We start from the raw sequence: 25,923 nt of genomic DNA, 5'->3' as shown, positions 1-25,923 counted from the left end.
CCATCAAATATGCCTTCTTTGATTTTTGCATCTGATAATGAGGGAAATTTAGAGGATAAATATTGAAAGCATAGGCTACTTTTATCTAATGCCTTGACATACTCTTCCATCAATGATAATTTGATGTGCAAGGGTGGAAGTAGAATTTTTTTACGGTCAATAAGACTTACATTCAAGACATTTTTGGATCCTGGTTGTAGTTGTTTCCTTTCTGGCCAGTTCACCGTATCCCAATGTTTATCCCGTGTCCTGTTAACCCATTCGCATAGGAAACAGGGAAATTTTGTATAGCCTTTTTGTTGTCCCAGCAACAATCCAATGATCTTCAAATCACTGCAAATTTGCCATCCATGCTCATGATATTTAATATTTTCAAGCACCAACTTTAAGGTCTCGTATGTTTCAGACATTTTTGTGGAATGTGCAAGGGGTACGGATGCCAGAACATTTGTATTATAAAGCAAAATAGCCTTTAAACTTCTTTTGGAAGAGTCAATAAAAAAACGCCAGTTACTAGGATCATACTCTTTCTCTCCCAATTGATGTAGAAAATTTGAAACATCCGTACAAAATACAAGTTCACTTTCGGAATTCTTTGTCACGATTTCGGTACCAGGAAAATGTAACACCATGTGCCAACACATTCTTTTCGCACAATCTTGAACCAAATAATTCACATTTTTCTTTGGTTAGCTCTAAGTCCCTTACCTGATCATTCAATTAGGATTGCGTGAATTTGTTTGAAGGTGTGTCATATTGATGTAGCTCGAAATCTATTTCTTCATCATCAGATTGCAATGCAAACAATAACAAATCGAATCACATAATTGTATTCTAACAAAAGTTGCGCGAGAACATCTCTCAACATTATATCTTACGAATTCATGCAGATACTAAAACACCGAATTGCGTCAAAACTAGGCATGATAGGAAAAAAAATAGCATCATTTTCGGAATCAGGGCAGCGATTTCCATAAGAATTACATATTTTCTATTTTACCGCAAAATCATGTTGGCTAGTGTTATTGATTGCAGACCTAAATCATGTGGCTAACACAACCCCAAAGAAAAGAAAAAGAAAACGTGAAGTGAAGACTTGGAAATTAGAAGAAGCCAAGCTGAAGGAAGAATATAAAATAAGGATACAGAGACACTTACCAAAAGAGGAAATGAATGCAGTAGAAGAGGAATGGAAAATTTTTAAAGATACTTTGGTGGGTGAAGTTAAAGACCTATGTGGAGTAACAGGATCGACCATGAAAGGAAAGGAGACACCTTTGTGGAATGACAGTTAGATTGGCTATAAGAGAGAGAAATTGGGCAAAAAAGATGCTAGACAAAGAAAAGAAAAGAGATGCACAAGATCCATGTGGCCAAGAAATGACGAAACTACAGGAACTTTACAGGGCAGAAAAATTTACAGCTAAGAGGATAGTAAGAGAAGAGAAAGGGAAAAAATGGAATGAGTTTGTGGAAAAGTTGGAAGAGGACAGCAGAGAAAACAAACTTCTCTACAGAGTAATTAAAAAACAAGTAAAATAACCTACAAGACGTCAAGGTAATAGAGCAGGACAGTGGATCAGTAGTATGAGAGGAAGATGGAATCAGGAGAGAATTCAAGACCTTCTTGGACAAGCTCCTGAATGGAGAGCCTTCAAATGTAATTCAAAACAGAATCTGGAAAAAGTGAAGAGCCCAGTAAAAATATGGAGCCACCAGTCGCATGGCTGGAGATAGAAAAGAGCCTTAAAAGTATGAAGAAAGGAAAAGCTACAGGAATAGATGAGTTAAGTGTGGACATGTTGAGAGCAGGAGGACCCTCAGCAATCCAAGGGCTATATAGACTCCTAAATGTAGTATGGCAGCAAGATACCATCCCAGAAGACTGGAAGAATGGTATAATTGTACCTATATTCAAGAAAGGCAGCAGACGGAAATGTATTGAATAGGTGGATATAAAAATAACAACACTTGTAACATACTTTGTATTTAATGTACCAACTACCGTGGCATCACTCTACTCTCTTGTGGACTAAAAATTCTGGAAAAAATTATAGAGGATAGGTTACGAGAAATTATAGAACCACTTTTAGGAGAGGAACAATATGGTTTTTACACCCGGTGTTCTAAGCAGCCCCGTCAAATCAAGTTCCACATTGGGTGGAAATTTAATATATACCTCCTGTTAATGTCATCTATACTTCTCTGACTCCAATATCCTTTTCTTATCAAGTCCTAATTCCGGCGTCCCAATTAATATTCACCCAATTACGGCATTGCTCCGGCCACGAAGTTCGCTACGTGGGGGGCATTAGAGTCATACCACGATTCCGAACTATACCATTCATGGTTGATTTACGTGAAGACGGGAGTGTCAGGCATGAACAAGTGCGAAAATAAGAGGTGTATATTTGTTTCTCAGGGTAAATTATTTCAATTTTATTCTCAATATACTCTTAGATAAGTCATAGGTTCCGTTGAAGAGTAGCTATATATTCAGTCGGTCATTCAGTTCCCTTACATTTAGGTAATTACCCGATAAATCCTTTCTGTTCGGCATAAACAAATTCAATTGACTCCTATACTACCTTATTACTATGTACTATAAGTTACTTTGAGAACAGAAACGCATTAATAATTCTATATCTAGTTTATTAGCATGCTAATATATTATAAAGTGAAATATCAATTAAGTTAATGGCAATGGAGAAAAGAAATTGTATAATACTACAAAGTCATTCTTGAATTCTTGATTGTTGTGATAAACATAATTGAAAGTCTTTAACACTTTAGCGTCGATGGGTACATTTGCTTTTTTCGTGGTAAACTGCTGAAATGCGATATACATTTTTCAGGTTGTTGTGGGCTACAGATGTTCGTAATTTCATTCGTAGATGATAATCAAAGACATAATTTATGTTGAAAGTTACTATTTTTGTGTCCCCCCATTGGGGTGACATATGGTTATTAGGTTGACTATGCAACAGAGAAAGCGCACATCACCCCTACAGGGGTGACGGCCTTTTTACCTTTGTTGTTGTGGAACACTATGCTCTGTGTTGTGAGCTGTTGATTTACGTGCCATTCAACGAGTTCCGTGTAATTTACAGTTTTGTGGCAAGAATTGAATTCATGTTATGTGTTTCTGTGTTGAGTAAGCCATGATTACCGATAGAGAGATAAAAGAACAGCTTGAAAAGGGTTCGAATGTTCAGTCAAGAGATGTGGACATTAAGGACTTGCAATGTGATGCCACCTTTTCCGAGTCGGAATTCGACAGTAGTTTGTGTAGTGAGGACACTAGCAAAGATTCCGATGCTGCATCGGGCGATGATTCAAGCAAATCACCAGCCAGTGTCCGCCTCCGTAGCGTAACGGTTAGTGTTATTAGCTTCCGTCCTCGGGGGCCCGGGTTTGATTTCCGGTACTGCCACAAATTTAAGAACAACAGGAGGGCTGGTATGTGTTTGAAATGGTACATGCAGCTCATCTCCAATGGGGGTGTGCCTCAAAAGAGCTGCACCATCTCAGGATGAGGACACGAGTTTACGTTTACCAGCCGGTGACAGTTACTAGGGAACATTCTCAGGTTTGCAGAAACATTTTTATTCACACGTAGCCCCGGTTTACAATTTCATCTGAGTGCTAAATCTCAACCAGTATGTAAGAATAAAGCAGTAATAAACTTCAATCCACATTATTTTCCCTGCCATTAATAATTTAATTCTGATGGTTGCGTATGTCACTCCATATGGGGTGACAAATGTCAGAGAAATTCCACTGTCTGTTGCGCAATGCACAGCGTGGTGAGAAAGGAACGGGCACTGCGCTGCACTGTATGAACACCTTACATGAACAAGCAATGCAATACAACAGCGAATGGTAGCGCTAGTTTCGTGCGACAGCCTAAAGTTGAGAGGTCTAGACACACTACCGGGAATCACTAAATTCAATACCTTTTCATCATCGTCTAGTAATATAGCATCTTTCAATATTTTAAATTAATTCATGGGGAAAGTTAGGGACAAAACTTTATTCAACAGGATGGAGTGGAATATCTTCCTGTTAAGACTATTTGGAACTGTCTTTGGGATATCACTTGGATTATCATCTTGGTATATTTTGTTTTGTTTGGATTCTCATTATTATCTTTTCATGTCACGAGATAAGTAATATGTTGCTTAACTATGGTTTCAGAAACACCAATGCAGCTATAAACATACCTATCGTTGCTACTTGAATAAATTATAATCGTGCATCTACACATGTACAATATTTAATCAATTATTCTTACTATTGAGTGCCGTTGTTATAATAATCAATCATTCGAGTCTGCGAAAAATCATGCCACATGAATTCATAATCATATGCCATTGCATTTACTTACATTCTCGAATATCTCACCGCTGTGCCAACATTTGGTCAAAAGAAAACTGCTCTACCAATCTACATTAACGTGCTGAGTCGCTTGTACATTTATGCGAGACTCCATCTTACTCTTGTATATTTACATTACGTCGCGTGTAATAAACAAGTAACCTAGCAATATCTTTAATCTGAACACTACTATGAACCATATAGTGTCTGGACTACATCGTACATTCAATTAAACATGGCCTAAATCCTTCATTTGCAGTGTTAACTTCAATATTAATACCATATGTAACACAGGAACTCGCTATACAATCAAATATCCATTGCTCACGCAAAGAACAAAACATATTTCCTCATACTAACAACATCCTATCCTTCTATTACTTCATTTCCTTCAGATACCTCCATATTTAAAAACATATACCTTTAACTTCACTTCAACAACCTCTGTGTTACGGTAAAAACTGATCCATAACCTGAATATTCTTTCGCAGACTGCAACTTCCTAATATTTCATCATTTCCTCTCAATGCAATTATCGTACTGGCCATGTCTGCAGATCATATTGTCCACACTTACTAGGTTATGTTACGTATCTCGCATACATTTCCTTTAACCACAGCTAGTCTAACATTACTCGGTCTTTTCGAATAGATTGGCATTAAATATGTACATGCTCATTCTGATCTTGTTTCTATTAACCTTAAACCATCACGCAAGCACTACAGTGATATTACTTAAAATGGCACATGTCATCGGTTAATTATTAAAACTCACACATTAGTACACATTCTTTGGCACTTGATTTCTTTCTATGTGCACTCCTGCACTTAAACAAAATATTTTCCAGCAATTTACTACAGTTTCATTACAATGCAAAACATATTACTTATCTTGTGACAGCATTCCGCAGTTGGATTCTTCCTCGTCTAGGACATCTTGGAACAGTCAGCCACCAGAGTCCAAGGTTACGTCATGTTCGGCTTCGGCTGGGCGTCTTGGCTTGAGCTTTTTCATCTTGAATAACCTTTCTCCATCTGTTTAGGCGGACTCCATTCTGTCACCAGTTCTCATGGAACGAAAAAAACAACAAATATATTGCAGAATACATATTATCCTGGTGAATTGCAGGTTATCCAATACGTATAATTTTAATATGTGATTCTCGTAACAGTCATAAATATTTCTCTTAATTTTGTTAATATCTTTAATTCAGCCTGCTTCTTGTCAATTCTATTGCCTAAACAGATACTGCCTCCAACTTGAAACAGTAGATTATGCTTTCCTTAGCATAAACTGGTCACTTATAATATTAATTTTGGCCGCTTTCTCTTCAATGTCTGATTCGGCTGTAGTCACACTTTACTTCAGTATTTGACAGATGAAATACAAAACGTTCTTCTTTAAATTCTTCGTTAATCCTGCAGATATTGGCAGTTAAATCCTTTAATGACATATATTTATAATATTACTTTAATATTTTATAACATGTTAATTCCTTTCTTCTCTGCCAGTAAGATGTGCTGATCCTCTTTTGTAATGTAATTTTTTTTTTCTTCAAGGTAGTTAAGAATCGGCTCACTTCAAATTTTTTTTTTTTTTTTTACGGTCCATAGTCGTTTAGTCTAGGAGACTCTTTTCTCTGTGACCGGTTAATATCGATTTGCTATGTCTCTATTCCGTACACATGTATATCGCTTGAAGCTGTTCCGCGCCATACTTGTCCGCTGTTTCCATGACAGTTATCGCCGCAACTGTAACGTAATGGTACATTTTTTGGCCTGAAAGATCAACAACAGCTCTTATATATGCTGTCAGGATGCTAATGGAAAAACATTGGGAAAAAGAGAAGCCTTTATATCTACTGTTCCTTGATATCGAAAAAGCCTATGATAGCATACAAAGGGAGCTTATTACGGAGTGCCTGCAAAAGCTCAGATAGTCTCATTTCAAAAGTTAAGGTGCTTTACGAGAAAATCAGAAGCTGTGTACAAGTCGGTTCTGGACTGTCAGACTAGTTTGAGACAAAAAGGGGAGTACAACAAGGTAGTGCCTTGTTGCCCCTATTATTTATCATTGTAATGGATACCATATTAAAGGCTCTAAAAGAAAAGGGACAACAAGACTTAAAAGCATTTGCAGATGTAGTAATTTGGGGTAACTCAGAGAAAGATGTGGAAGAGAGACTGCAGGGGTGGAGTCAGGAGTTGGAGAGATATGGATTAAACATAGACAAGGCTAAAACGGTGGTGTTGAAGGTACAGAAGGGTGACAATTAGCCAGAATTCATGCTAAATGGCACTAAGCTGGACATTGTCACAGAATTTAAGTACTTGGGTAGTATAATGTCCAAGGATAACTTAGCTAAATATGAAGTAAACAGTCAAATCAGCAAAGCAATAAATGTTTACCTCCACGTAAGACGCTCAAAACCAAGATGACACTGTATAAATCATACTACACCCCTATCCTCACATACAGCCTGGAAACCGCTACATTAACAAGAAAGGACAACTCGAATCCCCAAGCAGCAGGAATGAAGTTCCTACACACAATGATCCAGAAGACCAGGAGGGATAAAATCAGGAATGAAAAAGTCAGAAGACATAGGACTAGAAGACTCCTTACTCCAGAAGATCCAAAAGGCAAGACTGAAGTGGTTTGGTCATATGAAAAGAATGAGTGCCAACAGGTTTGCAAGAAAGGAGTATGAAAAAGAAATAAGGGGAAAGAGACCAGTGGGCAGACCTAGAGAAAAATGGACAGACTTGGTGAAGAAGGATGTAGAGGAGAGAGGTCAGGATTGGGAGCAGATTGTGAACGAAGTATGATTCATGGACCGAACAAAATGGAAGGGGTTCGTATACCACACCTGGGAAACTGGAGTTGGTCAACGATGATGATGATGATGATGATGAAGACAGGAAAAGGGAAAAGATAGAAGAATTACAATACAGTTCATCTGTGATGGAGAAGTTGATGCAAGTGTATAATGGACTAGTATAACTTGGAAACAATTCTCTAAATCCATGGGTAAATAGTGAAAATATCGAGCTTAATTAGTAGGTAGTATTATTATTATTATTATTATTATTATTATTATTATTATTATTATTATTATTATTATTATTATTATTATCTATGTAGTTATGCACAACAGGTTGTCAGTATGGACTTTATCTGGTATAAAACGTAGAATGTATTGAATAGGTGGAAAAATTTTATAAGAATAAATTATATGTTAGCATGGAATCATGAACGCAAAAGCACAAGGCAGGACAAGAAAAAGAAACAAAAAAGGGCAAAATTGGGGAATCAAATTCTTAAGGATAAAAAGATCCACATGTTAATCTTAAGGTATGTTAAACTACAGTCAATTGACCCAGGGCTAAAACATGCCACTGGCCTAAAAAAATACCAGAAAGTTTAAACAGGTAGTGACCTATGTCAAGATAAAACCAAAGAAAAATTAGTCAGTAAGATACAACTGAACACCAAAACACAGTTCTTACACAGAAATGAAGGATGTAATCAAAAGGTTTACTCATAAGGCACTAGAGTTGACATCAAAGACAGGTGCAAAACTACATAAGTCTGTAGGATATGAGAAATTCTAACATGCATCTCAACATCACAAGGGAACATCAAAAACATACTCACCACTATATAGTGATTTGCAGATAAAGATGACACCAAACTCAACCAAAGGTTCCAAGAAACACAGAGAAACAGTGAGGGTGAAGCTTAATGCCAGGAGTTTCCACAAGCAACAAAATTTAATCACCATTCCAAAATGTCAAGAATACGTTAAAAGACCACACCCGAAAGGAAAACGAGAACAAATACAGATGATGGGATAAAATATGCAAAAATCATGAGGGGGAGAAAATGTACATGTAATATCACACAAAAATCCAAATCCAATTCAGGGAAATCAATTACACTCAATCCGGTGATATAACAATCAACCCATTCAAATTACATGAACATCACCATGGCAACCGATCATCATTATAAAAAAAAAAAAAAAAGCAAGAAGCGACCAATGAAAAACAAATCCAACAATAATATTTTCAATGCATGAACAAAAGAGAAACGAGAGGAATATAAAGCATAAAATAGTAATAGTAAATAAAATTAAAGGTAACCCAAGGATGAACTATTAAGAAACGCATCAAACCTGAACTAAGAAAGCCTTGTGGAAACCCATGTGGTCGTTAAACCACCAGATTAACATAATACCTATTTTAAAGTCACAATAGTACAATAGTGTTACTACCCCCCAAAAAATATATATATTATTTAATAATAATAATAATAATAATAATAATAAAATCATGGGAGTAAAAACTCCCCCCATGGCACTACAGCCCTTGAAGGGCCTTGGTCTACCAAGCGACTGCTGCTCAGCCCGAAGGCCTGCAGATTACGAGGTGTCATGTGGTCAGCACGACGAATCCTCTTGCCCGTTATTCTTGGCTTTCTAGACCGGGGCCGCCATCTCACCAGCAGATAGCTCCTCAATTCTAATCACGTAGGCTGAGTGGACCTCGAACCAGCCCTCAGGTCCAGTTAAAAATCCCTGACCTGGCCGGGAATCGAACCCGGGGCCTCCGGGTAAGAGGCAGGCACACTACCCCTACACCACGGGGCCGGGACTATGGGAGTAAAGTGATCCAATAATACACGAAAGAGAAACCCGATTACCTAAACGAAAATCGAGGAGGAAAAATGTTGTTTATTTTAAAGTTCAAAGGAACGCACAAATTTTTGAAGATTCATACCAAGCACCAAGATAAACTGAATAGTAGTAGCATTTTCTTTATAGGCCAAAAGCACCATTGATTAAGTTATTCTTTAATGAGGAAAATAGAATGTTAAGAGACGTACGGATCAGATGACGCTTCCCATGATGTTGTAACATGGAGTTACATACTCACAAAGATGTACCTCAGATGAGGTATACTTAATCCCCCGAACACAGAGGTAAATAGAAGATTAAAATTAATGTAAATTTCTGAGGATGAAAGATATCCTCAAACTCGAAGGTTTATCCGGCATCCATACTTAGGTCTGAAGCCAGAACAGAGCGTTGACTTCACACTCGTCTTATCCTCATCGTGGTAGAGAAGCAAATCTTGGCTGCTGCCGACTTACATGAAGAAGAAGGCGGCGCAATATTGAAACTGTGCTCTGATTGGCCGGAGAGAGACGGCGCCAAGAAGAGCAGAGAGCACCATGAAGCAGAGACTGAACAGTGCTGAATCGCTGAGCAGCCGAAACACGACAAGATGTCTTTTAAAAATAAGACTCTGCGTTCATGGCGAAGAAGATATTTTAAATTAGAAATGTGACATCCAGTCACATAGGAAAATAATAGGAGAAAACAAGTAGTAAATTAATATAAGAGAGACAGATTTCAATGGCGTTTTGCCAGGTCCAAAATTGTAAATAGAGAGGGCTTCTAAATGTTTCGTCGGTAACAATCTGATGGCTGCATCGTTACCTGAACTAGATGAGAGTGATGTGGATACAGGACAGGGATACGTACTGTCTCCCATACTCTTCATTATGGTCATGTATGAAATCCACAAGTGTGTAAAACAGTAAAAGGAAAGAAACACAGCAAGGGCTCTACTGTTTGCAGATGATGCAGTGATATGGAGAGAAAATGAAATGGAAGTGCAAGAAGTAGTTAAGGTATAGAATCAGATGATGGAGTTCGGAATGAAAATGAGCATAAAGAAGAGTAATGACAAGAGGTAGGAAGTGGGGAGATAGAAATACTGTAAATGGAAAACCAACAGAAGTTATAAAAGGTTTCACATACTTGGGAAGTGTAATCACAGAAGATGGGAAGATAACTGCGAAGACAGAAAAGACAGTACAACAAGTAAATGGCTTTTATCAGATAGTAAGGCAGTGGTGACTTCGGCTGCAATGCCGCCGTGCCATGGCCCTATGCTTAAAATTAAGATGTTCGTAAACATGATAAAAATCATATAAAATTCAAATATCCTGCTAAACTAACCTGTATGGTTTCAGCCTTATTTCAACATATATTCTTCAATTCTTGGAGTTTTATAAATTGCGCCAAGTCTTGTTTGGCACTATGGATCCTGCCTTGGGTCTATAAAATATCAGTGGAAGGAAACCCTAAGCGACCTGCAGCCATAAGACTGCCATTCATGCCATTCTTCAGCTGGCACAGGCTGTTGAGTCGGGCAACCAGACCATCTATCAGGCTTTCAACCTGATTCCTTAAAGTTGCGGCAATTGCCTGTAGATGGCAGATAGTTACGCTTGGTCTTACTAGTATAGGTAACTGTAAATAGTTTCAGGGAATGAATAACCAGACTCTTTCTACACAGGACCCTTCACTGGAGTTAAAATTATAAATTTTTATTTATAACCACCGATGCAATAGTTGTTTTACTGTGTGTGAAACAGTGATGGCAGGACCGTGTTTTTCTGGTTCATGTTAATAAAGTCCTATGGTTTCATACTTTTTATTGTCTTGGCCCTTCCCTCTAAAACAGGCCTAGCTTAAATCTGCTACAGGTGTAAGGGATATACTGCAGAACCAAGAAGTTCCAGGGAAATGCAAAGAAGTTCTGTGCGTGATTTGTTAGGTACCAATATTGTTATATGAAGCAGGTACTTGAACATTAAAACAACAGACAGCCAAGATGAAATTTCTTAGAGGAGGAGGAGGGGGGGGTCTTCATAAATAATCTAGATCAGTACAATACTTTGATTCAGGCCAGTTCAGAAATATGATTGTAAATCCTAAAATAGTCCTCGGGTAAGACAGATAACAAGGAAGTGTAAATACAATGTACAAAATGCATTATGCATGCATATTGGCTTATGTGATTGAGACTTGGACAGTGACAAGTGGGGAGGAGAGTAAAATTCAAGCCAATGAAATGAAATACATAAGTACAATAGGAAAGACAAGAAAAGGCAGTGAGAAATGAAGGTTAGAAAGGAAGTCTGAATAGAAAACCTAAATGAGAGAATTGATAGGAATAAACTTAAGACTTTGGACATGTAAAGATGATGATGCTTGTTGTTTTAAGGGGCCTAACATCGAAGGTCATCGGCCCCGGACATGTAAAGAGGATGGAGGAGGAAAGAATACCAAAACTGATGATGGAGATTAAGTTTGAGGGAATAAAAGCAATGGGGAGACCTAGAACAAGGTGGATTGATTCGATAAAGAGGAGTGCAAGAAGAAACCTGGACTGGGACAAAATGATGGAAGAGGAATGGTGGAAGGAGAGAGGAAGGTGGAAAAGTACCATAAATGCCCTGACCCGGCAGGAGTTGGATAAGGGGAAAGGAGGATGATGAAGACAGACAGCATATGAAATACTCAATGTATGAACTCTTGTAGCAGAATGAAGCTACAGGATGCCTTTCACTAACTGTTGCCAAGTAGTGGCAGTAAAAATCAAGGGGAGGTGGAGATAGGTTTCTTAGACTCCTGTGTTCTTTTTCCATACCTCACCTCCACCATCCTTCCTATTCATTCCATCATCCGCATATGGCTAAAATTTGTATAAGACCAAGAACTTCAAAAATTGCTAATATCTCTATTATTATAGTGTGTAAAAACAGGTATATCTGTTCTTTATTTAGCCTGTATTTGAGTTTTTGCATGTATAAGTAGTTGCATATTTTATTTTGTAGGAATTGATAAGCAAATTTTATCAAAAGAAAGAACTGCTGCTTTTATCACACCTCCTTCATTATTTGTAGACAATTGAGCTGATGGTGAGACACCACACCCGGTCTGAAAGCCAAGAATAATGGCCGAGAGGCTTCGTCGCACTGACTATGCGTCACAGTCTAATATACACAGTCGCGAAGCTCCTTAGTGATGAAATAGCATCCTGTTGACAGGCGGAACGACACCAGCGATCGTAGCGGCCAGCAAGCTCTAACTGTCCGGAACAATTCTCTACCCAACAGCTGATTGCACTTTCCCACGTAAATTATAAACTGTAACCACCTCGACAACTATATTAATCGTACATTTTAATAAAATACGTTGATACACCAGACTACTTATTGTTACAGCATGGTAATAATACCAAAGGAAAATAACAATAGTTTATTTTCGAAGGAAAAACTGATCATACCACTGTAGTTAAGGTCTTGGCCAATTTCGAAGTCCTATTATTGAACAGAATTTGATACTTTCACATAAATCATAAAAATAGAAATGAACTACAAAACAATTCAAATAATATTCAAAGATCTCAGGAACTTAAATGGCTGAATTTTGAGCTTTTTTGTTTTATGACACTGAAAACTTTCATTGCAAAATATCATAATGTAATCTAATCTTAGTTTCACAAATCATTTCCACACTAATGACTTAGTACCTTCAGAGCATTAATGTGGAAAATCAGGTATTTACATTAGGGAATTAATAGTATAGCACATCCAAGTTAGTGAGCATACAGGAAATTCCTGAAAACAGCCCATGTTCTCTCGGCTCCTCCGAGCAAGTGGCCGGGCGGTTTAGGTCGCGTAGCTATCAGCTTACATTTCATAGTGGGTTCGAACTCCACTGTCGCCAGGCTAGAAGATGGTTTTTCGTGGTTTCCCATTGTCAAAGCAGCCTGTACCATAATTAAGGCCATGGTCGCTTCCTTCTCGCTCCAAGCCCTTTCCTATCCCCCCGTTGCCAAAAGACCTATCTCTGTCAGTGCAACGTATGACTGTGTGATGTGCTCCTTTGAGACGAGCTAATCATCTCTTATCGATAACTTTCGGTTCGAAGAAATCTGCGGAGATTCCATACAATTTCTTCTTCTCTGCTGACATGAACTGGCTGTCTCCAAAATGATTCGAACATAACGTTATGTTATTGTACAAATAGTTCACATGTTTCTCCAATAAATCAGCCCTCCAACTATTTACAAGCACTTTTCTTGCCTTTCTTAATCCGTTTACCCTTCAGGGTTGGTTTTTCCTTCGGACTGAGTGAGGGATCCCACCTCTACCGCCTCAAGGGCAGTGCCCTGGAGCGTGAGACTTTGGGTTGGGGATACAACTGGGGAGGAGGGCCAGTAGATCGCCCAGGCGGCCTCACCTGCTATGCTGAAGAGGGGCCTTGTGGGGAATAGAAAGATCGGAAGGGAGAGGGAAGGAAGCGACGGTGGCTTTAAGTTAGGTACCATCCCGGCATTTGCCTGGAGAAGAGGGAAACCACGGAAAACGACTTCGAAGACGACTGAGGTGGGAATCGAACTCCCTTCTACTCAGTTAACCTCCCGAGGCTGAGTGGACCCGGTTCCAGCCCTCGTACCACTTTTTTCAAATTTCGTGGTAGAGCTGGGAATCAAACTCGGGCCTCGGGGGGTGGCAGTTAATCACACTAACCACTACACAGAGGCGACAAGCAATTTTATACACATTATAAATTACAACACCGCTACGTGTTAGAGGTTACGGTTGCGTTAAAACGTTATTTAAGTTCATATAATTATAATTGGATGGATTTCACTATGAGTTACATTCCTGAATCATTGATGAACGAAATGCCTACTTATCTGAAGTTAAATTTATGAACCTTCACAATATTGTTCTATTATCCGAAAATGTAAACAGTAATTCAGGCTTTACTGTAGAGGATCTTTAGAAAACCTAAAGAATGATAGCTCTGGTGTCTTCTTGTAACTGAGCAATTTATTGCGCCACACACACATCTTTTCGTAAATACCATCTCAATTTAATAGCAAACCGATCATCTATAATGTAATTACCTCACGCTTACCTCACAAAACGTATACAACTTACACATCCCAGAAGACCGGTGGCTTGCTGGCCGCGTGGAGCGCTGCAGTCGCATGGATGAAAAAAATGTGCCGAGCTTCGCGACTGTGTATATTAGGCTGTGCTATGCGTCACCTCATAATTCACAGGCCTTCTGGCTGAGCAGTGGTCACTTCGTAGGCCAAGATCCATCAGGGTGGCAGCAAGCACTTCACTTCCATATTTCATATTTGCTTTTATAGAAATATTATATGTAATGCTGTGTCCTGTAATTTTCCTCAGGTAGCTCCAAAAAGAATTTTTATACATCTCAATCTTTGGTTTGAAGTTTTTTATATCAATGGTGTACCTTGAACTGCAGATATTTCTTGAGTGTTGCTAAACAAACAAGAGCAGTCTGGCAACCAGACTATCCTTGTCTTAGCTATGACATATCAGAATTCTTATTACATAAAATGAACTTCATTGTAAAGCCCTATTGTTGTAAGTATACTTTGAAGGTTGAGACTCAATATCAGAATTCAGTACACAAGATCTTTTCAGAGCCAACGATGATAGTGTAAGAAACTTACATATACCATATGAATCTGCCAGTTAAGTATACCAGGTGTATCATAACTATTCTGACAAAGGAAAAAAAAAACCAACAAGATAAACAGGGATGCTTTTCGTATTATGTTAAGAACAATGGTACAATCAGATTGATAGAGAAAATTTTTCTTTTCGAGAAAATGAGGTTACTTTGTTACTTCCGGGTGCGCAATTCAAATGGACAAACTCGCCGTATTTGCTATGCCAGAGGACAAGCTGCTGCCATGGTTCAGGGAAGAGAAGAGGAGGGAGGGTAAGTGGGGTGTATGATGCAGACAGAGATAATGCACAAGTTCACAAGTTTTCTTGTTGGACTCGCACAGTTTGTTTGTCCAACCCTTGTCCCGTTTCCCTACGGGGTCGGGTATGAGGTGAGATGAATTTGTCGTGGTGGTTTTTATGACCGGATGCCCTTCCTGACGTCAACCTCATCAGAGGAGTTAATGAGAGATGAAATGAATGATGTGATATATGATAGTAGGGAGAGGGTGAAACCCGGTGCCGGCACATAGCCTACTCCTGTCGAATAGCACCAAGGGGTCTGCTCAAGGCTTAACGTCCTCATCCGACGGACGAATCACCATCAACAGCGTCATATGCCCTCACTCCATATGAGCACTGCGGAGAGGTTTGGAATTTATCCAGGCTTTTGGCACGCAATCTAGTGATTAGAAATTGTATACCACCACCTCCCCTACCCTGCCGGCCAACATTCTGATGGTGAAAATTTTTTCGACCAACGGGACTCGAACCGGCTAAGCTCGGTGTTAGACCGTTTTTAGACTTCAGCGCCTTAACGATCATGGCCACCAGGCGGGCTGTTGGACTCGCACAGTATTGTCTCTTATAGGCAATATCCACAGTTTGTTTATTAAACAGCCGTAACTGCACATACAGTACAAAAACACACTGCACTGTAATTCAGACACACTTGTCAGTCAAGGAATGCAGCAGATCACTTCTCCTCTCGTCTATTGGTCACAGTAACGTTCTTTATTATTTAACATGCTTGAAGATTCAATGCTGCCACCCCACAATTGTGTATTCCTTCACTCACAACATTGTTAATGGAATGAAATATGAAGGAAACAATACACCCTATGGTTTGATTACAGTAGATGTTCAATATGCCCCCCTCCCGCTTTGATGCTCAGTTCACAACGGTCTAGTAGTGACCTTTGGACTTGGTTCAGGATGTGCGGTGTGTCTCGCATTCGTCTCCCACTTCCCTTCCCTTCCCTTCCCTGATGCACAGCAATAGACAGTAGCTGGCTCTGTGACAGCAAATACGGCATGTTTATCAGATTTAATCACCCTTCCGGAAGTAACAAAGTAACCTCATTCTCTCGAAAAGAAAATTTTCTCCCCCAATCCAATTGCACCATAATTCTTAACTCACTCATAGCCAAGCACGTTGATTGATGTTTAAGTGCATATGTTCAAATAGTTGATTGTAGCTTCCACAGATGTCACCCAAATGCAGTCTTTCACAGATTCAAAATGAAGGCTCAGTGTATCGATCGATAAACATGCGAACCACATTCCTTAGTAAACTAACTTCCTGTTGACATCCGAACATGTGCTATCTTCACTTGTTGAGTAACCGCGTGTTTGTTCTCAGTGTCCTTGCGCTCTTGTGAAATGGCCTGTAAGTCGTACAGAAGTGCAGATTACTTGCAAGAAAGTGATATGTGGGGTATCTTAGAAGAAGTGTGTGCTGATTGTGAGTCGGAAAATCATTTAATGCCTTGTATGGAGAAAAGTGATAGTGATTCATCTGAAGAAGTTGCGAGTGCTGAACCTGATGAGGTTGGTCCAGCAATAGTTAACAATTTATTTTCGGAGGATATATCTGGTGTTGATTCAGATGACTGGTCAGACACAATTTAACCTGGACACATGCCAAATATTTTGTAGATCGCAGGTATGAGTAAATTACCTAGTGATGAATCTTGCATGGTATACTTCATGTTGTGTTTCACGCCGGCATATCTGTCATTTCTAACCGATATGCGGAACAATTTTTGAGCACAGTAGCAAGACCATTTACTAAATACTGCATGTATGATAATTGGAGGACTGTTACTCTGGATGAGATGGGAATTTTTTTAGGACACTGGATGATGACTGGTATCATAAAAAAGCCTAAGGTAGAAATGTATTGGACAACAAATATGTTTGCTACTCCCCTATTCATAAAGTTATGCCTGGAAAATGCTTTCAACTCATTTTAAAATGTTACTGAAGGTAACTTGAATTTTTCATGCTATTGTGTATGCTACTTTTCTTTATATGCACCTTTATTTGTAACTATGTCAAATCAGTTCATCTCCCTTAGAAATGTCTGGCACAGGGTATTTAAATCACCTCAGAATGCCTGGCAGTGAATGTGTTAACATAACATGAAGAGCATCCTGATTTTTTTGGGGGGGATACAGTAGTTATGATTCACCTTGTAGATAACTTAAAATATCATTAAAGCAGTCAAGGTTGATTGGCCTTTCCAATTGTGAAATTAACGGTGTTTCACCCCTGGTGTGGCAGCAGGCTCATTCACGATAGAAAAGGATTAAAAAGATGGGGTTACAAGCAGAATGCTGATTGTGATTGTGGTGCAGTTCAAGATCTTGAGCATATATTTCACTGTCCAAACTGCCCTGTGAAATCCCAACTCCAAGACTTCATTACAGTCAGTGATAAAGGTATTGTGGCCGCTTAATACTAAAGGACTTTCAACATTCAGGGTACTTGAATACGATCATCATCATCATCAATACTTTAATATTAGTAGTCTGTGAAATTAAATTATGGTTTCCTTCTGGGAACTTAATTTTTTATAATCATTGTTTGTTTTAAATTCTGATAGAAAAGATAAGAATCCTGTGGATTGGTTTAAGTGCAGTTTATTTTTGTAGACAAACCTTATTTATCTGAACTAAAAAAATTTCAGATTTTTGGTGTACCATGGCTTCAGTGTTCCTCCATTTACAACTGATATTTCATTGTGCAAGTGTGGTTATGCTAAGAATATAATCATGTTGCAAAAGTAGATCCTTTGTATTATCCAGAAATGTTGCAGGAGTCATTGTGATCAATACTTGGATACGTGATCACTTGCTTGTGACCAGTAGAGTTGCAACAAATAATCTACTCTACTGCAAGTAAATCCTGGCTGGGAATGTTTAATTGGTGAATTCTTGGTTCAGTTAAGATCTTTATGTTCAGGATTGGATATGACATTAACTTTTTTTTTTTTCTTTTAAGACATGGGCATCATATGCTATTAGTCTTCGGATGAAAGAATCTGTGTAGGAGGTTGTGCTTGGGTCTCTTTAAATATGCAGGGAACCATTGAACAGATTTATTTTCCTATTATTCTGTTGTTTAATCATATTTTTCACTTTACATAATTATGTGAATTAGTTTCTAGATAAGGATGCAGGAATCACATATTAGACTTCTACTTTAGTGTGTCTTCACCAGACTGGAGACCCCGCCGCACTCTTGTCTTCTGTAGCTGGGGAGTCGCTCAGACTGGTGGACAGTTTCATGGTGTACCTTTGAACAGTGAATGGTCAAGTCTATTGGACTCCAGAACTGTGGCCTACTTCAACATTGATGCCTCAGATCAAGGTAATATTTTCTTGTCTCCTTACTACAGGTTTTCTGTTGTATATGTTTTGGATTTTATGTTATCTTGCAGAGTATTTTCTGATGCATACTTACATTGCATAAGATTTTTTTTTTTTTTTTTTGCATTATGTTGCACCAACACAGATAGGTCTTATGGTGACGATGGGACAGGAAAGGTCTAGGAATGGGAAGGAAGCGGTCGTGGCCTTAATTAAGGTACAGCCCCAGCATTTGCCTGGTGTGAAAATGGGAAACCATGGAAAACCATCTTCAGGGCTGCCGACAGTGGAGTTCGAATCCACTATCTCCCAGATGCGAGCTCACAGCTGCACGCCCCTAACCGCACGGCCAACTCGCCCAGTCATAAGATATCTAAACTACAATTAGGCTAGATTTCTTTTTCTTCCCTCCGTTGTGAATATTTTTTTATAGGCCTACTTGCAACAGAATAATACTTATCCAGGTGAAATTTGTACTTTTCAAATTAATTCCAACTGATTTACAGTATAAGAATCATCTTTTATACATTTAAATTTTTAATCATACATATTTATTTAAAATGAAATTAAGTAATCAGAATGTTATTTATTTAGTGTACAATGTGTAATGTGAGTCCGATTGAATCTAGAAAGGAAGTCAAAATAAGATTAAATAAAGTCAGTTCAAATCAAGCAGCCATTTTAGAGAATGGTCTTCTTCAAAAATCACATCCTCTGTGCATGTTGACAATTAACAGCATGACTTATCTATTATCCATAGCCATCTGGAGCAACGAACCATATCCGAACCACTGCCTTTGATTTTTACCTGGATGACTAAATGTAAAAATGAGCCTCACATACTTAATATTTCACTTAACCAAAATATCCCGTCTTCCTCCTGTTGATGGTTGGGAGAATCTCGTTATTCATGCAATGGAGTCCTTCTATATTAGTGACTCTAGTACTCCAGGGATTTTTAAACTTCTATAATTAACCTATAATTCAAAAGCTTTGAATTTCTATATGTAGTATCTGTTGGTGTAGACAACTTGACTACATGCCGAAGACTACTCAACACATAACAGCAGTATTTAACATGGTTTCGACTGCTGTTAATCTTAAGAGTTGTTGTCTCTATTTACAAACTTAAGTTAAACACATTTTTAACTTTTGTGCTCACCATAACACTATTTTTGTTGGTCATACGAATGCATATTTTACCATATTTTATCATTAAATAATATAAAATGATATAAAAGCATATTTCTGGGCCTATTATAATTGTTTTGCTGTTGTCCGAGTATTGTTTTTGTATGTCATATGAATGCATATTTTACATTATTTTATCATTAAGTCATATAAAGTGGTATAAAAGCATATTCCTGGACACATGTTCCAAGTATTATCAGCATGTTTTGTGATGATGATGATGATGATGATGATGCATAGTGAGTGTGTGAGTTTGGTTATTTTGGGTTTCTTTTCTGTAGAAATATTTTGGGGTTAAATGAAGTTTGAAGGTTATGAGTTTTGCAAGCAGTTAGTTGCCAAAATAGAGACACAAAAGAATTTAAGAATAGGCCTGTTTGCTGCTCATTGGCCTTGCTTATAACCCGTTCACTTCTCTCAAACATTCCTTGTTAAAGTGGCAGGTAGTAATTCTGAGCAGTCAGTAGCTGTTAACATAACTGTGAAAGCATTAGTTGTGCAGAAGATAGGTGTTGGACATTTCTCTCCCTTTTCTCACAATCCTTTTGTCTTCTCTCCTGTGAAGCATGAATTTAGTTAAATATATTTTCTTGTGGTTTTGGGGAAAATTTCAGTTTTTGTTCTTTTTTCTGGTGGAGCAAACTGTCTACTGCGACCAATAATGAGGAGTTAATATTCATAAAAAATAAATAATTGTACATTTAATTTAGAGTCTCTTGTAAGCAATGTTTAATTTCCTTTTCATCATATTCCCAAGATCTTGTCACATTGTGGTATATTTTTAGGACATAAGTGCATGCATATTTCCAGAAATTTTAGGTCATAGAAATTCAAGATTTGTTGATCACGGTAAGCACAGAAAACAAATTTGTTATTCAGCAGATCACACTACTGTCTTCATAGTGGACTCCTGTGGAGTCACACACCCACTGTTGAAGATGGAAAGCAGAAACAAGCTGGTCAGGTCTGAAACAGCTAGAATTAATGAGAGTAGGGTCCATCTGTGAAGTTGTGGAGTTAGTCCTTATCTTTAGTGTTTTCAAGTTCATCTATGCTCTTTTCCGTTGTTTTCTGCTCACTGGCTGTCATCATGTTTATTTTTGTGTGTGTTCCTGTCCTTTCCAGTCTCTTATATCTTTGATGATGATTTAGTACTCTCTCTTGTTCCATTTCTATTACTAATGTGTAGAAACATTGATAGTAGATTACTAAAATTCAATGCAGACTTCAATTTTGTTTCAAAATCTCCTAAAAAATGGAAGTGAAGATGGTACTTGGTCTCGTCTCTCTGAAAATCAGCCTCGCGGTTGGTTCAAGAAATGCTGGATGGATCGGATACAGAAAGACCTGTGCTACGTTCATCTACATCCTGATGATGTACTGGACAGAGTCGAGTATAGATCAGTATCGAAAGCAGTAGACCGTGCACCAATGTAGGACAAATGCTAGGAAGATGACTTAAGATGGGTTTTGATGAAGTTTCTTTTTCTTTTTCTTTTTTTGTACCCTTCAGTTTTGAACTCGCTGCATTAGCTTTGATATTCCATGATTCAGTTTGTCATACTGTATACTATTATCCTAGGAGAATTCTTATCTTACGCACTTAAAGTGGTCCATTTGCTCCTATTAAGAATGTCCTATTTGGAATTCAATGTTTTTAGGTTTCTTCCAAACTGACTCCACTTGTCCCATTGAAATACTGATCAAAGTGATATAACTTTGAATGATACTTCTAGAGTGAAAAAGAAAACCATGTAGCAATCGCTGCAGGTGAAGGCAAGTAAATTATAAAGTTCCCTTCCTCTTCTTCATCCCATTGGTAAGTGTCTTGTGGAGGTGAAATTTTTGAATTAGTTTTGTTGCACTCCATCCTCTAAGGAAAGTTCAAGAAGACTCCTTTGTTCCCATACCATTATAATTATAGCCAGCTAATAGTTGATAGAAATGTCACTCAAGAAATTGAGGTGCCGAATATCAAACATGAACATGCGCCACCTATATCAAAGTTAAGGATTGATCCTTACAGCATTTTTAATGCTCTCTCTGAATTAGTGGTCCGTGTTTTTCATAAACGAATATTTGTACGTAATTTTTAACATAGAAATATGCAGTTTCTTTCATAATCGGACACCTCCAAACGTAATTTATATCAAAAACGGACATGACCGTTTCAGCCAATCATATTGCTACAAGTGACATCAAACTGTCATGGCAACCAGAGAATTTTTATCGACGTCTTAAGGAAAAAAGAGGAGGACTGTTTTTTAATGTCCTATGATTGCCAAAAGAACCTTGTTTTGCCAAAATTAAGTGATCAGTTGGCTTATTATTCCAGACAACTATACTGTTAAATCTGTCTGTTGTAATAGGCACATCTCAGAGCAAACTGCGCCCTGATAATGTGTCTGTTTATACGTGGTTGGAGAACGAGGGAAAGAAATCATCAAACGAAATAGCATGAGCGGTGTCAATGAGTTACGATCTAATGATTTACAACGTTTCACTTCAGTCAAGTTGATTGCTGATGGCTGCTCCGGCCAAAATAAAAACATTAATATGTTGGCGATGTGTGCTAAGTGGCTTACAACGTATGCACCATCCTCTGTTGACAAATTGAAACTGGTATTTCCAGTTACTGGACACTCATATTTGCCTCCAGATAGGACTTTTGGACTCATTGAGAAAGACTGTCCGACTCGTTGGCTGAACGGTCAGCATACTGGCCTTCGGTTCAGAGGGTCCTGGGTTCGATTCTCGGCTGGGTTGGGGATTTTAACCTTAATTAGTTAATTCCAATGGCATGAGGGCTGGGTGTATGTGTTCTCTTCATCATCATTTCATCCTCATCATGACACACAGGTCGCCTACGGGAGTCAAATAGAAAGACCTGCACCCGGCGAGCCGAACCCGTCTTGGGATATCCTGGCACTAAAAGCCATACGACATTTCATTTCATTGAGAAAGACCTTAAGAAGATGACGACCATAGTAAGTCCTGATGAATATTTTGAGGTGTTCAAAATGTATGGCACATTGAAGTGATTGGACAAACCCTGGAACCACTGAATTGGAAAGAACAAGCACAGATTTATCTGAAATCTGCTAGTCAACTTCATTTCAAGATTTCACAGTGTAAAAGAATTGTACTCAGGAGCACGAAAAGCGGCAGTGTTGTAGTTAAAGGTGAGGTAGGCTACAATTTGGAAACATTTTTTTTTCAAGTTGCTTTACGTCGCACCAACTCGGATAGGTCTTATAGCGACGACGGGACAGGAAAGGACAAGGACTGGGGAGGAAGCGGCCGTGGCCTTAATTAAGGTACAGCCCCAGCATTTGCCTGGTGTGAAAATGGGAAACCACGGAAAACCATCTTCAGGGCTGACGACAGTGGGGTTCGAACCCGCTATCTCCCAAATACTGGATACTGGCCGCACTTAAGTGACTGCAGCTATCAAGCTCGGTATTTGGAAACAGGTATTGAGCGTAAGATCACGAAAGCATGACAGGTAAGTCTAAGGTTAATGAATCCTTTACCTACTGATATTGGCATGCATGTAAACCCACAGAAACTTAAAGATGTTGAGAAATTACTAGGAAAGCACTTCGGAAAAGATTGGAAATTAATGCCTCTCTTAAGTGGTATGTCGAAGTCATCAATAAGAACATTTGTGGCGAAAATGAACAAGCTGTTAATGATTATTTGTGAATGTGACTGTTTTGAAGACCCTTGTGATGAACCAGAGGTTATTCGCCCAGGAAATACAGTGAAGCAAGAACTGAAATATATGTTAAAAATGTTAACAAAGTATGAGAATAGCCTTCTTTCTTTCATATTTTAATTATATTTCTTTTAAAATGGAAGTTTACTTCTGTGTCGTGCTGCAACTTTTTTTCCAAATATTGGGATAGTTCGTTTCAAAAGTGGACAATTACATGGATGTTTGTATAAAAAATGGACAAAAGCCAATCTTGGTTTCAGAAATGGACATCGTCATATTTAAACATGTTTTATGTTGACTTTGACTGAAATTCCTAAGTGTCGACCATGATTTTCTTGTTTATAGGGCTGGAAATATGACACACAAAAGTTTTCACACATGTAACGGGGGTTTAACATAGAGAAACAAAAATGTGGCTCTACTGAAAAATTAACAAAATGGCTTTTGTCCATGTTTGATACTAGGCACCTCAATTGTAACTAAGGATTAAGTCCAGCAAATGTCATCATTCATGTTATTTGAGGGAGAACAAGTCAATAAATTAATTTCAAAGTACTTCTTTAATGTAGTACTTTCATTGAAATTAGTGAATTTCTCCACAGACTAAGTGTAATGTAACTGTTGAAAATTTGATCCACAAATTCTTGTGTGATAATAATAACTCTCTTATAATTCAAACTCATGTAACCTTAGACAGTGAATTTTGTGAATTAACCAGTCAAAAGTCCTTTAAAATGTCTGTTAGAACTGGTGATGATTGACTTTTGTTCTCTGTTTGTGCAGGAAATAGCAGTTTTATTGCTCATGGAACACCTGTTCTTTCCAAACTGATGTATGATGCAAGTTCATTGGTGCCTTACACTAGTTCCAAGGCCTCATTATATGATGTATGGCTTCAAGAAACAGTGAATACTACAGTGAGAAAATATCCTATGTACGTTTAAATTGCTGATAACTTTATATCAGTGACTAATAATAAATTTATTTCTTACTAAAACTAAACCTCCATGCCTAGTGTTGACATTTGGTGAAGGAAAGAATTGAGAAAACTTTGAAATAATGTGCCAAGACTATGGATGAACATTCCTTTGTTGGTTTTGTATTTATTAAGATAATTGTGTTTATAATTTCTATGTTATTGCTTAGAAATTAAAAAAAAAAAAAAAAGTATTTTCATGTTCTGACTTCATGATGTATATTTTATCATCAGCAGTTGTTCAAATCATTGACCTCCTGTCTTAATTGCATTCTTAATGGGACATCGCCACCCAGAGCAGTTTTCAGCTCTTTGCAGTATAGTATTAGTACAAGATGATGGGGTAAGCTGTGATCTTCTTTGCTTGATCGAACCATCTTCAAGGTATTCTGCCTTCCACTTTGCCTTATAGAGCAGTCTTTTCCAAATTCTACCCTCTACAAAATGTGTCCAAGGAAGCAAAGGTAGCTTTCTCTCACACAAGAAGATAGCTGTTTAATGATATTTAGTTCTCCTTTGATGGACAAGTTTGTTCTTTCTGTCCATACTACTCGTAGTATCCTCCACCAGCACCACATCTCAAAGACATAAATTTCACTCTTGCCTTTAGCCCTAAAGATCCAGGTGTCTCAGTCATCGAATAGAAGACAGAGAACACCAACAATGCAAACAGTCACATCTTTATAGTTCTTGATATTACCTGGTTCTGCCAGATCTTAGCAAGTTCAGTCATGGCCACTTGACCTAGGACTATGTGGTTTTAATCTCCTGTTTTGCTGTTTCTCAATGTCACTGATAACTGAAACCAGCTATACAAAATGACTAACTACCACTAAGTTCTTTGGATTGGACCTCGTCTATCAGTTACCATTAGTTTGGTTAGTTTCATATTCATCTCCAGACTACAGTATTATTTAGAATGACAGTTTTCATAAGCAAATGAGTAAGCTTTTCTTCACTACTAGCAATGTGGGTATAGCCATCAGTAAAGCATTGGTTGCTGATTTTCCTGCCACCAAACAAGATTTTACCATGTAGTTTGATACGTTGAAAGAGTCTGAGAGATCCACCATAATGGTTGCAGCATTGCTGCTTAGAGACCTTTAAGCTAATATAATAAATGTTATGAAACTACAAAAAGAAGGTATAACTGTACTCATAAAACCATGGCTGTGCCCATTCAACATCATCCATAAAACCAAAAATATACTGTCTATAAATATGAAAATAAATGTAATGACAGAAATGTACTTCCTAGAGCTCGGCAACTCCAACTGAGACCCCGCAAGGAATGCGAACTTGAAATAACTCCCTCCTACCCTTCTGTCCCTAGTCATGCATGACCAATAATGTGTACAAGGGCGTCTCCTCACAAGCCAATAGAAGTGAACATCGCCCAATGTTGCCGATTAGCGATTGCAATTCATTGCTCACCTAGCTCTCAAGGGAGACGTTTCTGTTAAGTCAGCATTGAAGTGCTCTAGCTCCGTGCTTTGTCTATCATTGCGCACGGATTGGCAACACCGAGCGTGAGCCAGGTCTAAACCAGGCCTACTCACCATCCTCCCTCTGTCACTCCTGATGAAACTAGCGCTTACATTGCTCACATTCCAGAGTCTTACTTCAACTTGTCGTGCTATACTAGAGAGAGA

At 38.2% G+C, this 25,923-nt stretch overlaps 1 protein-coding gene across 3 annotated transcripts in view; it reads left to right on the top strand.

Annotated features, from left to right (window-relative positions):
* The window catches only part of LOC136858225 (N-acetylated-alpha-linked acidic dipeptidase 2), a 277,870-nt gene that overhangs the window by 213,613 nt on the left and 38,334 nt on the right, over positions 1 to 25,923 (top strand). For all 3 annotated transcript variants that reach the window (XM_067137610.2, XM_068225454.1, XM_067137611.2), the window contains exons 10-11: positions 18,238 to 18,387; positions 24,079 to 24,229. In XM_067137610.2, coding sequence (XP_066993711.2) covers positions 18,238 to 18,387; positions 24,079 to 24,229 — 301 coding nt within the window. The remainder of the gene's footprint in view (positions 1 to 18,237; positions 18,388 to 24,078; positions 24,230 to 25,923) is intronic.

This window comes from Anabrus simplex, chromosome 1 (genome assembly GCF_040414725.1).
Source record: "Anabrus simplex isolate iqAnaSimp1 chromosome 1, ASM4041472v1, whole genome shotgun sequence".
Taxonomy (NCBI): domain Eukaryota; kingdom Metazoa; phylum Arthropoda; class Insecta; order Orthoptera; family Tettigoniidae; genus Anabrus; species Anabrus simplex.
This window is presented reverse-complemented; position numbering and strand designations above follow the sequence as displayed.